This window comes from Carassius auratus, chromosome 41 (genome assembly GCF_003368295.1).
Source record: "Carassius auratus strain Wakin chromosome 41, ASM336829v1, whole genome shotgun sequence".
Lineage (NCBI taxonomy): Eukaryota > Metazoa > Chordata > Actinopteri > Cypriniformes > Cyprinidae > Carassius > Carassius auratus.
In genome coordinates, this window is record NC_039283.1 from 23,462,071 (window position 1) to 23,479,811 (window position 17,741).

General features: G+C 35.3%; 2 protein-coding genes and 1 pseudogene across 3 annotated transcripts; all 3 read right to left on the bottom strand.

Annotated features, from left to right (window-relative positions):
- Positions 1 to 1,517: 1,517 nt before the first annotated feature.
- LOC113059327 (protein OSCP1-like) lies at positions 1,518 to 8,114 on the bottom strand. 2 transcript variants are annotated; one of them, XM_026227754.1, is made up of 10 exons: positions 7,766 to 8,114; positions 5,845 to 5,999; positions 5,367 to 5,534; positions 5,005 to 5,085; positions 4,755 to 4,858; positions 4,110 to 4,238; positions 3,846 to 3,915; positions 3,482 to 3,621; positions 2,535 to 2,598; positions 1,518 to 2,310 (listed from the first exon to the last, which is right to left on the bottom strand). In XM_026227754.1, exons 1-10 carry the CDS (start codon positions 8,088 to 8,090, stop codon positions 2,191 to 2,193), a joined length of 1,356 nt encoding a protein of 451 aa, XP_026083539.1. In that variant the 5' UTR covers positions 8,091 to 8,114; the 3' UTR covers positions 1,518 to 2,190. The 2 variants fall into 2 exon arrangements, with proteins under 2 accessions (XP_026083539.1, XP_026083540.1); XM_026227755.1 differs by having other exon boundaries at positions 2,255 to 2,389.
- A 106-nt stretch (positions 8,115 to 8,220) lies between these two features.
- LOC113059328 (PLAC8-like protein 1) lies at positions 8,221 to 10,181 on the bottom strand. Its single transcript, XM_026227756.1, has 4 exons — positions 10,028 to 10,181; positions 9,226 to 9,391; positions 8,880 to 9,016; positions 8,221 to 8,758 (listed from the first exon to the last, which is right to left on the bottom strand). Exons 2-4 carry the CDS (start codon positions 9,332 to 9,334, stop codon positions 8,660 to 8,662), a joined length of 345 nt encoding a protein of 114 aa, XP_026083541.1. The 5' UTR covers positions 9,335 to 9,391; positions 10,028 to 10,181; the 3' UTR covers positions 8,221 to 8,659.
- Positions 10,182 to 10,512: 331 nt separating this feature from the next.
- On the bottom strand, positions 10,513 to 17,276 carry LOC113059329 (28S ribosomal protein S15, mitochondrial-like; annotated as a pseudogene).
- Positions 17,277 to 17,741: the final 465 nt, after the last annotated feature.

A 17,741-nucleotide genomic window follows, 5' to 3' on the forward strand; every position in this document is an offset into this window, starting at 1 on the left:
TGATGTTCTGTAAGATCAAGTGTCCCACAAATGCAGCTGTGCACACAGTCACATCAAGTCTAAATATTTTGTGCTGTGGGATTTAAAAAAGCACAGTTAATGAATATTATAAGTTTTTTCCCATGGAGGAACAACTGACAGCGATTCATTCATAACTGTGTGGGTGAGAAATTCGTCTCCCACGACTATTCAAATGAACACAGGGGTTTTCAGTGTAGCTTGTCTGGAAAAGTCATAACAGATAAAGTGCTTAAACAGCATGTGCCAGAGAGAGACTTAGAGGGTTAGGGGGAAAATGCAACAACAAGAGATTTATTTCATAAAGTTTACATTCCCTTCACATAAAACCACAATCAGATTTCTTTCAAAATTCTGTGCAGTGTGTTCAAAATGTCGGTGTACACTAAAACTCTAGCTCAAACGCCACAAGATTACAATGAAGTGACTACTTCTTAATGACTTCTAAGTTGTTTCTATAATCATTCCTGTGCAAAAAAAAAAAAATAAATAAATAAAAAAAAAAAATACATTGCGCCATCTAGTGTTCACAAATAATCACTAAATTAGAGTTTGTGTGACTGAAGTTTTTAATTTATGAACGTTTGAAGTTGAAGGCTTTTCATTTTTATGTTCACCTAAGAGGAATAGTTCAGCAAAAATGTCCCTTCCAATATACTAATCTCAGGCTATCCAAAATGAAGATGAGTTTTTCTTCTTTGAAATCATTTGATTTCAACATCACAATAATCCACAAGTCTCCAGTCCATCTATTAAAATTCTTAAGTGAAAAGCTGCGTGTTTGTAAGAAACAAATCCATCACGTTTTAACTTTGCTTCCAACCTAAATACGAGTCGTCTATATCTAATAGGAATATTACTTTCTAGTTTGAAACAAGAAGAGAAATATGCACAATGAAACACTGTTTATTAGCGTCTATAATTATAGATTGTGGACACATATTTGTGTCAGAAACGAGGGTTTAAAGTAAAATTCCTTATTGATGGATTTGTTTCTTAAAAAACCGACAGGTTTTCACTTTTCAAGTCATGTGGAATACTTGTGGATTATTGTGATGTTGAAATCAGCTGTTTGGACTCTCATTCTGACGGCACCCATTCATCCATTGGTGAGCAAGTGATGTAATGCTAAATGTCAAAGTAAATTTTAATTTTTTGTGTGAACTACTACAAGTAAGTATTATTTAAAAACAAATATGAACCTTTGGTATATTGGCAAGTCATTATTTGCAAAAAGATTTTATTTCACATTCAGATCTGTTTCAATATAATGAAACAGTAAACAGACACAAATGAACATTCAGTACATTAACCTCAATAAATAAGCTCTATTATGGTTATGAAAAATAAACAATTTCATCCACAATTCATATTGCATTGCTTTCTTTCTTTCCATGGAAAGGTGGTTTCGTGTTTACACTGTCCCTTTACATAATGCAGCAATTGCACACTCTAATTTTAATTTCTTGAGCTTGAAATACCTGACTTTGTGGCACTCCCTTTAAATAAAGACAAAAACATACACACACCAATTGTCCTGGGGATTCCTGTAAACCAGTTTTGGGATCTACAGTAAATATTTACTGCAAGTGCACTTCGGTTTCCTTCATTACCCTGTCTTAATCAGTGCTTGTTGTTTGAATGCATATCCTGCATCTCTTGGTTGCACATCAAACTGATTTAAATGAATTCCATGTGCACGGATTCTCCTCTTAGATAACTAAGACAGTCCAGAAAAGGCATTTTATTCTGTCCACTGATCTAAATGTTACAGAAGTGTCTGTGACAACAAAGCCTTGCAGACGTTTCTGTGAAGACCAATATCAAACCATTTGCTGGAGTATGTGATGATATGGACTATGCCACTGCCGCCACAGTAGATCCAAATTAACTAAACTGAATGGATTTTAAAAAGTGAATACGGTCCCAAAGCAAGATGCAAATAATATTTCTACACCTGCTATTTGCATTTCTCATCCTGGGTGGGAGACAAAAACTTGTGTGAAATTCTCAAAGAGAAAATTTCTCATTGAGCTTAGCTGTCGTTCTAAATATATACGGTTGTCTCTGTAGCTCCAGACAAAAGGCCTCGTTGCTGAGTGAGACATTGTAGCACTTTATCGCTTAACAGCTCAGTTACTTTGCTCACTCAAAGGGAACATCAAGTTTAAGTCACAGTCCATCCATCATTGCCAGGAGGTCGTCACCCTTGCTGCTGGAACTGGGGGCGGGTTCACCCGTCTCTCCAAACTCCCCCATGATCTTAGCCAGTGCCGCATTGGTCTGTTTGTCCTGAAATGAACCAGTCAGAGGCGTTTCTTTACACTCAAGGTCCTCCAGTAGTTTAAAGTTAAGACTGAGAATCTTTAGCCTGTCAAAAACCAATTAGACAAGCTGAGAGCTCTGTGTCAGTGTGGGTGGATCAATGGTAATCAGGCATTACAATGTTTTCTGAGGCCAAGGATCAAACAGCTTCAAGTGTATTACTGTCCAAGCATCCAAACATTAAGCCTTACCTTTGTTGCCTGTATATTGATAACTTCATAGGAAAGCTCATCCGGTCTTGATATTAAAGCTTCCCTGTGGGGATAAGCTGGATTTCAATATTTGTATGAAACCTCAACATGGCAGAGTCCCATTTTACTCCACAATAAAAAGTAATAAATTCTATTTTACATAAAGAGTGTTAAAAAATTTTATGTATACATACATGCATATATTAAACTGCATATAGACACTGTTGGTCAAATGTTTGGAACATTTAAGATTTTTAAGATCATAGATTTGTTTTGTTTTTTAAAGCATGTCTCTTGTTCTGAACAAGTATCCATTTATTTGATAAAAACACATAAAAATATTAATATTGCTTAATGTTATTACAATTTTAAATAAGTGATATATTTTACAATGCAGTTTTGAACTTACAGAAATAAATCCAAATTTTCAGCACCATTACTCCAGTTTTCAGAGTCACATGATCCTTCGGAAATAATTCTAATATGCTGATTGTCATATTATTATCAATATTGAAAACAGCTGTGTTGCTAAATATTTTTGTGGAAACTGTGATACATTTATAGGATTCTTTGATGAATAGAAATTTAAAAGTATATCATTTATTTGAATATAATTTTTTTTATCATTATAAATGTCTTTGATTTCACTTTTGACTAATTTAACGTATCCCTGCTGAAAAAAAGTATTAATTAAAAAGAAATAAAAATCTTACCCAAACGGTAATATATACAATGTTAAATCAATTTAATAATTACAAAAAAAAATCACTGTATTACAGTTATGAGAATTATTACTTACTATTATTAAATGCCATAATATTTGCTTTTTTTGGGGGTGAAATACCACACCTTGTTCCAATGAGACACAGTCTTAAATCTATTAGTGAGACTAGATAGATTCTATTTTGACTTTAGAAAAAAGTATCAAAACTCAAATAAAGACTCACTCTTCCTCCTCATCTGTGGCAAAAAGGTTCACACGAAAGCCAGAGTCAGTGTTAGCTGATTTCTGCACCTCCAGACCTCCCATTAGTCTAGCAAGAAGGTTCAGCTCTTCTTTTGCCAAAGGATTCGGAGTTGTGTTGACCTTCAGAAGTGCATGAGTTTTGTAAAATATGCATGCTAGTTACATCAGCATTACACATTTTCATGCATTTTTTTTTATAAGTATTTATAATCTATTTAATAAACCAACATTCCAAAATATTTTGAAAGAGACCTGCATATAAGAAAAGGACACAACTTATCAATGTCAACTAGATTAAAATTTTTTTTAAACTTTTCACAATAAGAGCAATTTCGTAATCCTACCTTGGTGTGCTGTGAGGAGTTTTTGGAGGTTCCAGACATGTGCGTCTCAACAGGCCGGCTCACACTGTACCTGAAAGAACAAATAGGACAATTGTACAGCTGTTGCTCCAGTGAAACGCTACCTTGCTCATTTTTGCAGCTAAATTATTCACATAATAATTAGATGATGAATTACACAGCAGTATTTAAAGATACACAGAAGTATGATTCCACTATTGAATATTAGTAGAAGTGAGTGTTATGAGAGAAGCGGTTGATGCTCACATGTTTGTGCCCAGTTTGATTACTCGATCACCATACATTTCAAAAGAACCCTCACGGAGAGTGGCGCTGTAATTGCCACCGTCCCGGAACTGCATCCTTCTCAGCTCCTCACCACTACAGATGAACATCCTGGGAATTAAACACAGTTGTGAAAAAAAATAATAATAATAATAAAATATATATATAAATATATATATAATTATTGTTCATGAAGTTATATGACCTTATGTCTATTCTTTGTGAGATGCAAAATATTTACTTTTATAATGTATTTAAAAGAAAACAAATGGTGACCAATTACAGAATACATAAATACATTTTTAATCTAAATTGTGATGTGAAAAATCTTATATCTCAACTACCTTAACCTCTGCTAACTGCTTTCTGTCACAGTCTAAACACAGACCCTGCTATATTTAGAAAATGTCCAAGTGTCTTGATAATGCAATTAACTATAAACACTTACCGTCAGACTCTGTCAGTTCTAACTGAAGAAGATGATTTCAGAGCAAAATATGCACAATTTCAACTATAAATTTAGAGGCTATTTATTTCTAACATTTCAATCAAATCCTGCCATTCTCATCCTTTTAAACGCTTTAGTCACCTCAATACTTGAAAAATGTTTTTTCCGATCCTGCTAACCTTATGAGTCCTGGGATGTGCATCCCATACGGAACAGGGCCTGATGTCGGGAGGACAAATCGCCCATTAGAGTTCTGGACTTTGTCTTTCAGGAAAATTGATACCTAAAAAACAAGTTTCATATCATATTGAAATATGTGGTAGCTTTGTCAAAATTATTATTTTCTTCACCTTCATGGACTTTTAATTTATTCATTTTTTAAGTAGAATTCTGTATTAACATACATATTAGAATAAAGAAAAGACTTACTCTAATATGCATATCTTGAAAGAAGATGAGGAGTGTTTGTCTAAGCAGCTGAAACTCTCCACCAGATAAAGGGGTATATATCTAGGAGTTACAATAACAAAAAAAGAAGACACTTTCAAAGCCAGAGTGGAGCTGATGACAGCAAAAATAATTGCTTAATAATAATATTAATATTGAACATAAAACAGAAAATTAACATATCATGTTCAAATATTAAATAATAATATTATAATACATTATTCCATGTACTCCTATCAATGGAAACATATAATAATAATATGAATCACATAATTTAAATATAAACAATACAATTAAAAGTTTGACAATGAAAATAACCTGAAAATCTATATGACCCTAGCTACCTCTATGAGTTGCTTGTTTGTTTCATCCACTTGGCTGAGGATGCTGGGAGTGTCTTTCACAAAGTCCCTGATGGCATCCATATGGTTGAAGGACACGAGGAGGAGGTCTTTAGGGCGAGGACACAGCAGGACTTGATACTTGAATGCCATGGTCATCAAATCATAGAGCTTGGCATAAAAAGAGCACAGCATTTAATCATTTTAAACACCAGAGGGAGCCATTCAACACTATTTGGCTTGTTATAACACTAATATTTAAAGAGAATTTTAAAGCAAAGCTCCAACTACAATAATTTCAGTGAACAGAAGTTACTATATAACTTTGGCATAATTCAAAAGTACAGGAAAAAAACGATTCATAAGAGGTAAAGATGTTTGTAAAAAGATCTCGCTTGAAAAATGTGCAAGGATCGCACTCAAATATTCGCAAACAATTCATTCAGGAAAATGTTGATGCATGCTTGGCATTAGTTTTCACCTTGTCCATACTAGCTTGGTTGAGTCTCATGATGGAGGCATGAGCCAGTCGGTCGAACACTGTCCTCAGGGCCTTCTTGGAGTACAGCTCCTGTGGTTTGAACAGCTCCTCCAGGAACTTCTTATTGAACATGGTGGTAATGATATCATTCATAACTATCACAACACAAACACACAGAGAGAGTGGCAGGGAGTCAAAAGCTATTCTGTGCAAATATGAAGCTGAAAACCAAGCAAGCAGAATTGCAGTCTGTCCTGAAGTGTTTGCCAAGAAAGATTGATAAACATAAATAACATAAATCAAAATGTAGTTTAAAATAAACAATCTTTAATGTCTTGGCAGATGTTTCACAAAGAAACGGCATGTCATCAAATGTTGACTGTGGAAAACACAAGTGCTAGAAACGTATGTACTGTCATATGGAGGATTTCATTTATATCTCAGTACTTAAAAAAATAACTGTGCAGGCTTTTTGAATCTTTGGGGTTCTTATTCTACAAAACTATTTTCTCTCTTTCATGCAAAAACAATACAAATTGAAAATTACAATTAAAACTGCACAGAAACCCCAACTCCCTCTACACAGCGAGTGTCTATGAGAGCTACAGTAGTATGTTCACACGCACGCTACTTTACTCTACGGCCAGCAGCAAAGCAAGCAGCATGTTAACAATACCTCTTTTTCTGTCCTCTTCTAGCCAATCTGCTACAGTTGCAACAAAGGTTGCAAACTAAAAAGGATATATTTAAAAGGTTCCTAGGAGGAACTTAACTAAAAAGCAGGAGCAGCATAGGCTACATGTATACATGTATATCACATCTGCAAGATTCTGAACATCTGCAGGTTCAGTTTTTGACCTCTGTGGCATCTGATAACAAAGTGTAATGTTGGCATAACTGCAAAGTTAAGTTGAAGTTAATTAAAAATATTTCAGAATGCAAAAAAAACAAACAAACAAAAAACACAGGAAACCCTGATACAGGACCGTGTATTAGACAGGAAACCATGATACTGACAAGCTGTTGAGTTTGTAATTGAGCCACAGTGTTGCCAGCAATAGAAGTAACATGTCAAGTCACCTTTATTTATATAGCGCTTTAAACAAAATACATTGCGTCAAAGCAACTGAAAACATTCATTAGGAAAACAGTTTGTCAACAATGCAAAATGACAGTTTATTTTATGACAATATTTTAAGGAGGGCCACTCTATATCCAATCTATTGCATAATTAAAAAAAGAAAAAAAAAAAAGGAAAATTATTCACGGCAAGACAATTAACTAATAAATACCCCATATTTCCCGAGGTGATTGATGACATTACTGTTACTTTATTTTGTAAACCTATTAAGAGTCAAAGATTTTTAGAACTCCATAAATCAGAAAATACTGTTAACAGCCAGAAAAAAGACATTCTTACCATGTTTTTCGGAATATTTTTTTATTTTTATAAAACCTGGTAAATTGTTTATGTACAAACCCTGCTGTAAAAGCCTTCAGAATATAGATGTGCAAGTGTGTAACTACAGAGATTTTCATAATAAAAAAAACTCCTAACTACAATAGGAGTACTACAATAAACATTTCAAAGTGTTTTTGGATGTTAGACTAGTTATGACTAGTCTGAAACGACCCATTACGAAAAGCCAAATAGCCCAAAATCTCAAAATTAACAAGGGCATCAACAAAAATGTTGTTTACAAATAATGACATTTCATAAAAGTCATGTTTCATGCATCAAGCTGTAACTGAGCTGGGCCATCACACTGCATTCACACACAGGCTAACTGGCTAATTATGCACAGCAACAGCAGACGAACGAGCAGCTTCTTTAGAAAGATCATAAACCATGATCTTAAATACAAGTATTAAGTTACATGACTTGCTTTATCAACTCCCTGGTATATTAGCTGCCATCTACCTTTCTTGGCTTTATCTGCTGGGATATTCTGAGCCCGCAGGCGCTGATCCAGGATGTAAAGCATCTCTCCACCCAGATTAATGAAGAGCAGAGGGAGCGTTCGCGTCGACATCCTCTCTGGAGATGGATGAAGAGCAGCTAGTATCGGTAAGCAATCACAGGTTGTCAACAAAAAGACGCTATCTGCGCTCACTGAAGATCCTGCGGAACAAATAAGCGTCTGTAAAGCCTCTCTCTGTTGCCAGGTCACCGCCAACAACAGCCAATCAGAGGCGCTCGTACTGCGCCACGATGATGCAACACGAAAATCAGGTAACGTTAACATATTTGTACGATTATATGTTATGTGTTGACGTAAAAGTAGTTATATGATTTGTATTGTCGTTTGTGAAACAAAACTAATATTAGAATCGACAGCAAGCGAGTTAAAACAGTAACCAGCTTGAAAAGATGTGCTTTGTTATTGTTTTTTATTTTATGATTGGTTGTATGAATTAATATTTCCATTTACAGCCTACTGTGTTTGGGTAGTTGTTAAATATGACACACAGTTCCTGTACAGTAACATATTAATGCTGCAGATTGACACAATTCGAGCATCACAGGAAAATTGTTAGCACATACAATGTATAAATGAATATTGCAAGAATTAACACAAATTCAAGACTTTTAAGATGCGTTTATGTAACACTCTACTTTATGACTAAGTAAACAGTATTGGTCAGGCTTTTGTATTTCCAAAAATGTATGTTTATGAATGCTGTACTGGTTTGAATTCTCCTGGCTTTAATAATCAATAAATATATTAATAAATGACACATTGATTTAAATGACAATTTGGCTTTTTAAAAATTATAAAAGAATCTTAAGACTGAAATTAGTAAAATGGATCCACTAGGTCTCTCCATTCCTGATACGGATTTCTCTGGCCATTCGACATGTTTCAAATATTCCACAGCAACAGGTCATCAAAGCATCATTGCATATTGTGCCCTGCAGAGGAAAAAAGAAAGATGTTGTATAATATGCACAAAACGAGTGGCGACAGCAATGGATGATAATTCTTAAACATGCAACATGGGAAATCCAGTCCTTAATTTGTGGTATAAATTACCTGTATGCCATAGGTCAGTCGCATGTGTGTCCTCATTGCAGCCATTCCTCCAGGTACACATGCTAGACATACATTCTCACCGTACTTGTTTGCTGTGTAACAGCTGAGAGCTATCGGACAGATGAAGCCAAGGCCACCTAGACAATGGAAAAATGCAGAGAAATGCTCAAAGATCATGCATTTTATTGGAAACAACGTGACTGCCACTGATAAAAGCAGTAAGCTGTCTAACATTATGAATCCTCCTCGGCTAAATATTAAACCACAGCTAAAATGTGCCAATAAAATGGTATCTTTGAAGTTGGTTGCATATTCAGATGATTTGCTGACTGCTCTCAGAACTTACAGACAAGTAGGTCACTGCAGCAAGAACAAAGACCGGTGCTCCACTCTCCAGTCTGCACATTTGTACCGTATGATCCAGCACCGGGCTGAGTGATGACTGGGTTTGACATGTCAGTCAAAATGAGCAGTCCAGCAAAATGAGAATATGGCTCGAGAGGGTTTCCTTCCTAGATGATTCGTAAGAAGAGTGACAAATGCATATCTGTCAATTGTTACACAAAAACGACACTTCCAAACTACCACTTAGTCACCATTTTAGAAAGAAAATATTTATTTCATAATAAAGCCTTTTTGGGTGTTTTGTGCTAATAAAGGAATAATTAACCCCAAAATTAAAAAAGCCATAATTTACTCTCCCACATTTCATTCCAAATTTGTACTGTTATTTCATGTGTACAAACAAATCCTTCGGACCCCCTATACAATGAAAGTCAGTGGTGTCCAAAATTATTTTTGACCTATCTGACGTTTAGTGTGAGTGTAAAGCAGCTGAAATGCTTTTATTAAAAAAAAATCTTCTTTTGTGCTCCACCGTAAAAAGAAAATCTTGCAGGACAGAATATTTTACATTCCCATACAAATTTGAATATGTAAAAAGATACAATAAAAATAAATCTGGATCAGATCTTATTACTCTGGTTATTTTAACAGATATTTATAGTCTATATCCCACCAACATTTAACAATTAAATAAATAAATAAATAAATATGGCTGATAACAACATGATATAAGAAACTAATAGCTTTGAAAACTGTTATCTTAAAAAAACTATAACATAAAATAGTAGACTATTAAAAAGTACCTTGTGTTCTGCTGAGCCTCTTGATCTGGGGTTTGCAGCTGAAAAGGAAGTTGAGACACACCAACACACCGCGTTTGCTACTCTCGTATGCAGTGTTTCCGATTTTACGCATATAAGCTTCACACAAAGCAAAAGGGGGAGGTCTGAGATGTAATAGGAAATGTGACCTACCAAAATTCTTAACAATCAATATATAATCTCACATGAGTAAAGGACTGATAGTTTGACCTCAGATCATTCACCTGATTGTCATGCATTTCTTGTAAAATGACAGAGTTCAGGGAACTGAGAGCAGCCAAACCATTTGCACTAGCCACACAACCACAATGCATCAGTCTCTTGCATATGACACAGGTCTTCATCAGTTGCCAATTCAAAACTAATGAGTATGAGAAACTAATAAAGGATTTCTGTGAAGTAATTCTGATATAATTATAAGAATTTTTTTTTTTTTAGCAGTATGTTGAGGAATGATGACCAAACAATGAATTTTAAGATCTTTTATTAGATGCAGGTAAAAAAAGATTCAGAGAAATAAGTGATTTACCATTGAAAAGGGAAAATAAATGACAAAATGCAGTTAATTTGATGAGGAGCATGATGGTTCTGTTTAGTTTTTCTTTGAAAGTCACGTATGAATCAAAAGAGGATGCATCAGATTGTTTTTCTGGACTTTTCAGCACGTCTTGTCAGCTGTCTGAACTCTATGCCGCAGTTCCTTGTGGTTCTGTAGAGGATGTTGGCTCCTTTCCCATAGGCTCCGCTGCTCTCTGTTTTTCTCTCTGCTTTGCCCTTTGTTTCTGGACTTCTTGAAAGACCTGAGTGGAAGAAAATACTATGTAAACAACATAAAAAAATAAAAAAAAAATTACTGGGACATTTTGGCTGAGCTGAGAATGTTACCTTATTGCAGAAGGCCTTTTTTGCCAGCCAACGTCGGGTGACCCGCCGATAATATTCAGGAGGGAACGTGTACGTGATTCCAAGCTCTCGACACACATTCCCGAAGGAATCATATTGGGTCCTTCAAAGAAACTTCAACTTCTTCCTGCGGTCGATGGCCATGAGCATCCATCTTTTGTTAGCTTTATCCTGATGTAATATAACAAAAGAGTTATGCTGTTATGCTTTGTCTCTCTGAAATGAAAATTCTGTCTTTTTTTTTTTGTTAATCTTCAGGAACACAACTGAAAATATTTTGACTATTCTCTCATCCTTTTTGTCCATTCATTGAAAGTCCACCCAACCAAAAACTTGACGCATTAAAAAGTACAAAAAGTAATCCATTGTAAAAGTAATACAAATGAAACAAGCAGTTAAGTGCAAGTCTTCTGAAGAGAGACGTGATTGCTTTTGGTTGCATGGACTTATATATAAAATTATAAAACTATTATATTATATATAAAACTATGCCTTATGACATGAGCATGTTTACAATTATTCATATAAACTAGCACATGCAATGATTTATATCCTTAAACATAATATGAAATAAAGTGAGTTCAGCAAACAGATTCTAAAGCTTTTCCCACGGCTAACTTCCTTATTTCAGCTATTTTTGCAATAACATTTTGCCATCGGGTTCCTGTAAAGCTCAGTTTTTCAAGCAGAGTTTATCAAAATAATTATGAACATTTTCAATAAAGAAATATGACCAGAAAGAGACGACTAGAATATAAATAGTTTGTCTTCATTTTTAACTCCCCCCCCATGCTCAATGAGGCTGCATTTATTTATACAGTAAAAACAGTAATATTGTAAAATATCATTAGAATTCAAAATAATTGTTCCATTTGAATGTTTATTATACCTGAATTTTCAGCAGCAATTACTTCAGTGTCTTCAGTGTAACATTATCCGCCAGAAAACATTTTATAATGATGATTTTGTGCTTAAGAAACATTTATTATTATTATCAGTATGGTAAACTGTGATGCACTTGATCAGGATTCTTTGATGAGTAGGAAGTTCAAAAGAACAGCACTGCTTTTGATTGATTTAATGTGTCTTTGCTGAATAAAACTCTTCAAATAAAATGTACTGATCCCAAACTTCTGAACGGGTGCTTATGCTTCAATCATATGCACAGGATATCCTGTTTGTGTCTGTGGGTGTTAATCAAGTTGAGTGGTGACAAATGTTCTGACACCTTTACAAAAGGCCTAAAAAAAGTCACGCTTCTGAAAAAGCTGTGTTTACCTTAGGGTGCTTGTGCAAGTGCTCCTGGAAGTTGCGAATACGCGCTGTCAAAATCGCCACTGTAATGCAAACAAGGACATTCCACATGATTGAGTTATTTTCTGAGATTCCAGTAAGGTTAAAGCACTGATTGTCAACTTAAAAAAAAAAAGAGAACTTGCCCTTGACTTCTGTTGAGCTGCGGTCGTTCCTATCCCTCTGCACCTTGGCAATAAGCTGTTCCTCTTTCAAACAAAGTTTTCACTCTAAAAGGAACACATTATGACAGATAATCAAGTTAAAATATGTTTTACTAAAAGAAACTCCTAAAATGTATCAGTGCCATTGTTTTGTCTGAAGATGCACTCCAGTAATGTTTTTTTTTTAAGGAATGTTTAAACAGATACTTAAATATCCTAATTGAACTATGGCCTAAGCCTTGCTTAGACTAAAGCCCTGACTGTGAAAACATCCATTTATTGTGACTTAGAAAATGAAAAGTTACTTTAAATATACTGCAGCTGAGGTTATTCCACCATATTTTGAATTATGTAAATATTAAATAAAGAACCAAAACTAAATGAAAACCCATACATGATTTGAAAGCTCCAGCGTAAGCAGTTTCTTCACCACATCATCCACCCTGCAAAGATATGACATAATACTGCTACCATTCTGCATTCACGCACATAAAGGAAGTCTGAAGAAATCATGTACTTCCTAATCCCAAGCATGCAATCAGTGTTATACAAGTATGAGTGGCTCAATGCAATAATGGAAAGTACAAAAACAAGACCATACGACTGTGCAAGTGGGACAGATGCATATTCATGCTTCAGCAAGGATGGATGAAGGTCCTGAATGCTGACTTGGGAACTCTATGAAGAAAATAAAGCAAACAGTTAATGAGTCCTATCAGAAATTGATATCAAACAGACATGCTAACAAACTGACTGTATATGTAGAGGTTTAATTATTTTCTCTTATACCTTGTTTCTTTCTAGAGGGCCAAGCATACTGCCTCACTGGTTGGTTTAGGAGGGTTTCACAACCTATAATGAACAGTAAAGTTAATATATATTTCCTGAGTCACTTTAAAATGCTTATTAAAAAAAAGAATAATCCATAAGTGCACAAGTCCATTATTGCACGTCTGCTTTAATAATTATAAATTATGTTGAACCCTTTGAAAAGGAGGTGTTTAAAAGTATTAGATCACTAGCCAAAGTCAACGCTTTAGTCACTCTCCTCTCCAGCTAAACAACATTTAAAACACGTCAGTAGTGACAAAGTGTCACTAAGGGTGGGGGTGATTTGGTCGGCCACATCCTTCCCACACACCCACTCAAGGAAAAGACACGTCTGTGAGACTGCCATGATGCCACTTATCAAAAAAAGGTAAAATAAGACAAACTTGTGAAATGTTCTTACACTGTTTATTACTCTTGCATTGTCATATCAGGTAACTATAAAAAGGTAACTATAAAATGACAAGCACTGGATTCAAACGAAACTGAACACAGTTTTACATTTACTATATATTTTAAGCGGTTTCTCAAATTTTAAGTGCTTAAAATAAATATGTTTTAGAAAATTACTGATGAACCCATGAAGCAAAAAAGGCTCTATTTAGAGTTTAATAGCTTTAGTGGTTTGCAAGCAAACTTGGGGAGAGTGTAAACTGTGTATCTGTAGCTGATCTCATCCTCTTTACCCCCTAATGGTTAAATGGTAATATTGCAGCTAGAAATGCATTTAGCACATCAAATGATGTCAAGTACAGTAACATCATAAAAAAAGCTAAAGCAGAATTTGTTAGTAAATATGAATATGTTATGGAAAACTTTTCTTTGGTTTCTTTGGAGGGACTGAGAGCTCTCGGACTAAATCTAAAATATCTTAAACTGTGTTCCGAAGATGAACGGAGGTCTTACGGGTTTGGGACGACATGAGGGGCGAGTCATCAATGACATAATTTTCCTTTATGGGTGAACTATCCCTTTAATAGTGAATAAATATGTCCCCCGAAATAAATTAAATAAATAAATAACTTTTAACTGATCATTCACCTAAAAATTTAATTCTGTCATCATTTACTCATCCTCGTGTCATTCAAAAATTGACCTGAATGACTTTCTTCTGCATTAGACAACAGTTTAGTTTACCATGGACTTCCATTGGATAGACAAAAAAAATATCTATATTAGAGGAAAAGGAAGTCATAGAGCTTTGGAACAACAACATAAGAGTGAATAAATGATAACAGCACTTAAATTTTGGGTTAAACGAGTCAGCTAAGCATACTTGTACTACTAAATTAGCAAAGTGTCAAAGAAGGCTGAACATTGACCTAGTTAACTCAGATTACTAAGAAAAAGACTTACAGGCACAAAAAAAAATGGGTAAGTGATTTGCTGATGCATTTCTATGCAAATGTGTGAGTTATAAATTCAATACATGGGGAAATCTCTTAAGTTTGGTTTCACAAATCAAACCAATAAACTTTTAAGGGTGTTAAATACCCTATACACCCACTCCTTCATAGCTCAGAAGTCTTGCAGGAACTGGTAATTCAAAGCATTTCCCCCACACATTACATTTTCCCCAAATACAAGAAAACATGTGCGGGAAACAGAGGTGTAACCCGTGTGAAATATAGTGGCAACATCTCTTTCAAAGCTCAGGACCTGAGTGCGTTGCCAGATTAAATTTTTCTTTAGGGGTAGTGTTAAAGATCAAGCTCAGTTACAGATCAAGGTCAATAACCCATATGTTTCAAAACACACACAAAAAGAGAAGGACAATTCATGAGCCATCACTCAGCAGTGACCCCAGTTTATTCCAGAGGGACTTTCCATGTATTAAGTGTACCTTATGTCACTTTGAATAAGAAATCATCAGTAAAAGGACAGTTAATAGTAAAAACCCACAAGGGAAACATAGATTAAGATCTCTTAAGATAATGGCTACTTCATAACCCCATCTATCATCCTACACAATACATGCAGCCTTAGCAAAGGACATACCGTAAGGTGCTTGTCATTTTATTGAGAGAGCAACTAAAGACTAAAAAGCAAGACTATAAAGACTAGTTTATTAATAAGAACAATATGGATGAGCAATACAATCAAGTATTGCAGGTAAAGCAAAATGTGCAGTACAAATAACTGCAGTGCTTTTACGAAGCATAAAACAATTAATTCTTGATGCATTAGTAGTAGATAATGAAAATATTATTATAATATTACTGCAGGAATCATGACTCAAATAGCAAATGTACACCTGCCCCCCCCCCAACAAGACTGCAACATCAAAGTAGACCCACAATCATTAATTTTCTCACATTGCTGAGATGCCAATTCACACTTAGTCATAAAGCTACTCACTACATGACAACCATCTTTTGCTTTTTCCCCTTCAACTGGTCTTCAGTAATTTTAGCCTAGAATATTGAGAAATTGTGCTTTTTTTTTTACTTTGGTAGAATGGTACGACACTTGGTCATGTTTTTGGCTCTTGCTATGTGAAGACACACAACACACAAAAGTGACATGATTCAAAAAGGCTAAATGGTCTTAACTGGTCACTAATGTTCTACCTGGTCCATAGAAAATTATTGTAAAATACAAAACAAAAGAAGACAGAGCCAAACAAATGATTAATGACACAATTGAAAAAATAGACAGGTATTATAGGATCATATAGGATAAATTCTAGCTTTTAAAAATATGTGGACATGACTAAACAAAGCTCATTAGACAAACACTGATGATGTGACTGGGCTTTTGGAGCCCCCTAGGGGTAAATACTGTAGAAAATATAAACACAAAGCCATAATAAGAAACCCATCTGGGTTAACTTGATGAAAACTCAACCTCAAAGTTAGAGATAATGCTTAATTGTGTCTGTGAATTAAAACAAAAACGGGATAAGTGTTGAAAGAACCCATCAATCACAATAACTATAACAGTCTCATGTGTCTGTGAATATGTGCATATAAGACAGCATGCTGAAGCAGTCTATTGGTCGTTGAGTCAGAGCTCAAATGTCAAAAATGTAATACTTACGTATACAAATACCGTTTAACGTCGAGTTCGCATAAAATCTGCATCGAGACGGCTTGAAGGTAGGTAAGACAGTATTGCACTTCCTTGCGCTTAAAAATACACTCCATGTCCGTAAGCCCAACACTGTAGATCGAAAAATGTTTATTAAAACCATTATGATTATATATAGGAATCGCCTTTAATTTGTATATACTCTCGCAGAACGCATATGCCCCTTCAGTTCATGTAAGCCGCCATCTTCTTCTTCTTCTTTCAGTTGTTTGGCCGTTCACTCCATAGGAGCATTACCGCCACCTACTGAATATTTTATCCACCTGGGTGATGAATCTGTATTGTTTTCAAAAAAAACAAATTGAAGGGAGGTGGATACCCCACCCACCCCAAAGGATCAGAGCCCAGGCTTCAGCTGACGCTGCGTGTTCAGTTCCTCCAACTTCCACACTGGGCTCTTCAGCCTTTAAGGGAGGCAGAGGCATCATACATCTCACCCTCAGACCCTATATTTCTATATCCTGTAGCATAGACCTGTAACCTCCATAAAGGTTAAAACAGCCCTATATATCTGATTGTCCCTTAAACCCTTCCCCAGAACATCCACAACGCTCACTGGCCTATTTTTAATAACATTAAGCCGCCACCTTTAAACCATAGACAGTAAAAGATGGCTTTAAACAGACATTAGTAATATGCACAGAAAGTTCAACCAATCGAGTGACGATTTAATCGATGTAGCCTTCGTTTCCAGTAACACTGCACTGAGAACAAAGCGTTTTTCGCTTTATGACCTAGAAAAGGACCAGAACAATGACTGTACAGTTCTATCATTATCTAATACTTTTATCTGTCCTTCTGTCATTAGAAGGCCAGGACGCTGCACACTTGTACTTTCAGAGAGAGATAGCCTACATATATATAGTATCATAATTTTTTAGGCACAATGTTCTGTTGAAATGTATTTTCTTTGTGTTATTTCCCATTCAAATTCCATTAATATTATTACAATTGAACTTTAATATAAAAAAGATCATTCTTCTACCTTAAATCACAAAAGATATAGGCCTACTGTATATTAATGAATGAATGAATGAATTAATGAATGAATTAATTAATTAAAAGAAAACACAATAAAGCGAACAGTAGGAACAAAGAGAGAGAAAGAGTGAAAGAGGTGTAGTGTTTTTAGAAATCTTTCAGTGCACTGATTTATGGGGTCTCTGAGAAAAGGATGTAGAATTGATGCACATCACAGAGGATCTCACCTGTGCCACAAACACCATGTCACTCTCCAAAAAGGCACAACAGCGCCACACTTTCTCCCCCGGCTGAAAAGAGCAAGTCTCCCTCCACCCATCCTCACCACATTCTACAGGGGAACCATAGAGAGTGTGCTGACCAGCTACATAATGTCTGGTACGGGAACCTTAGTGCAGCAGACTGCAAGACCCTCTAGCAAACAGTGAACACAGCTA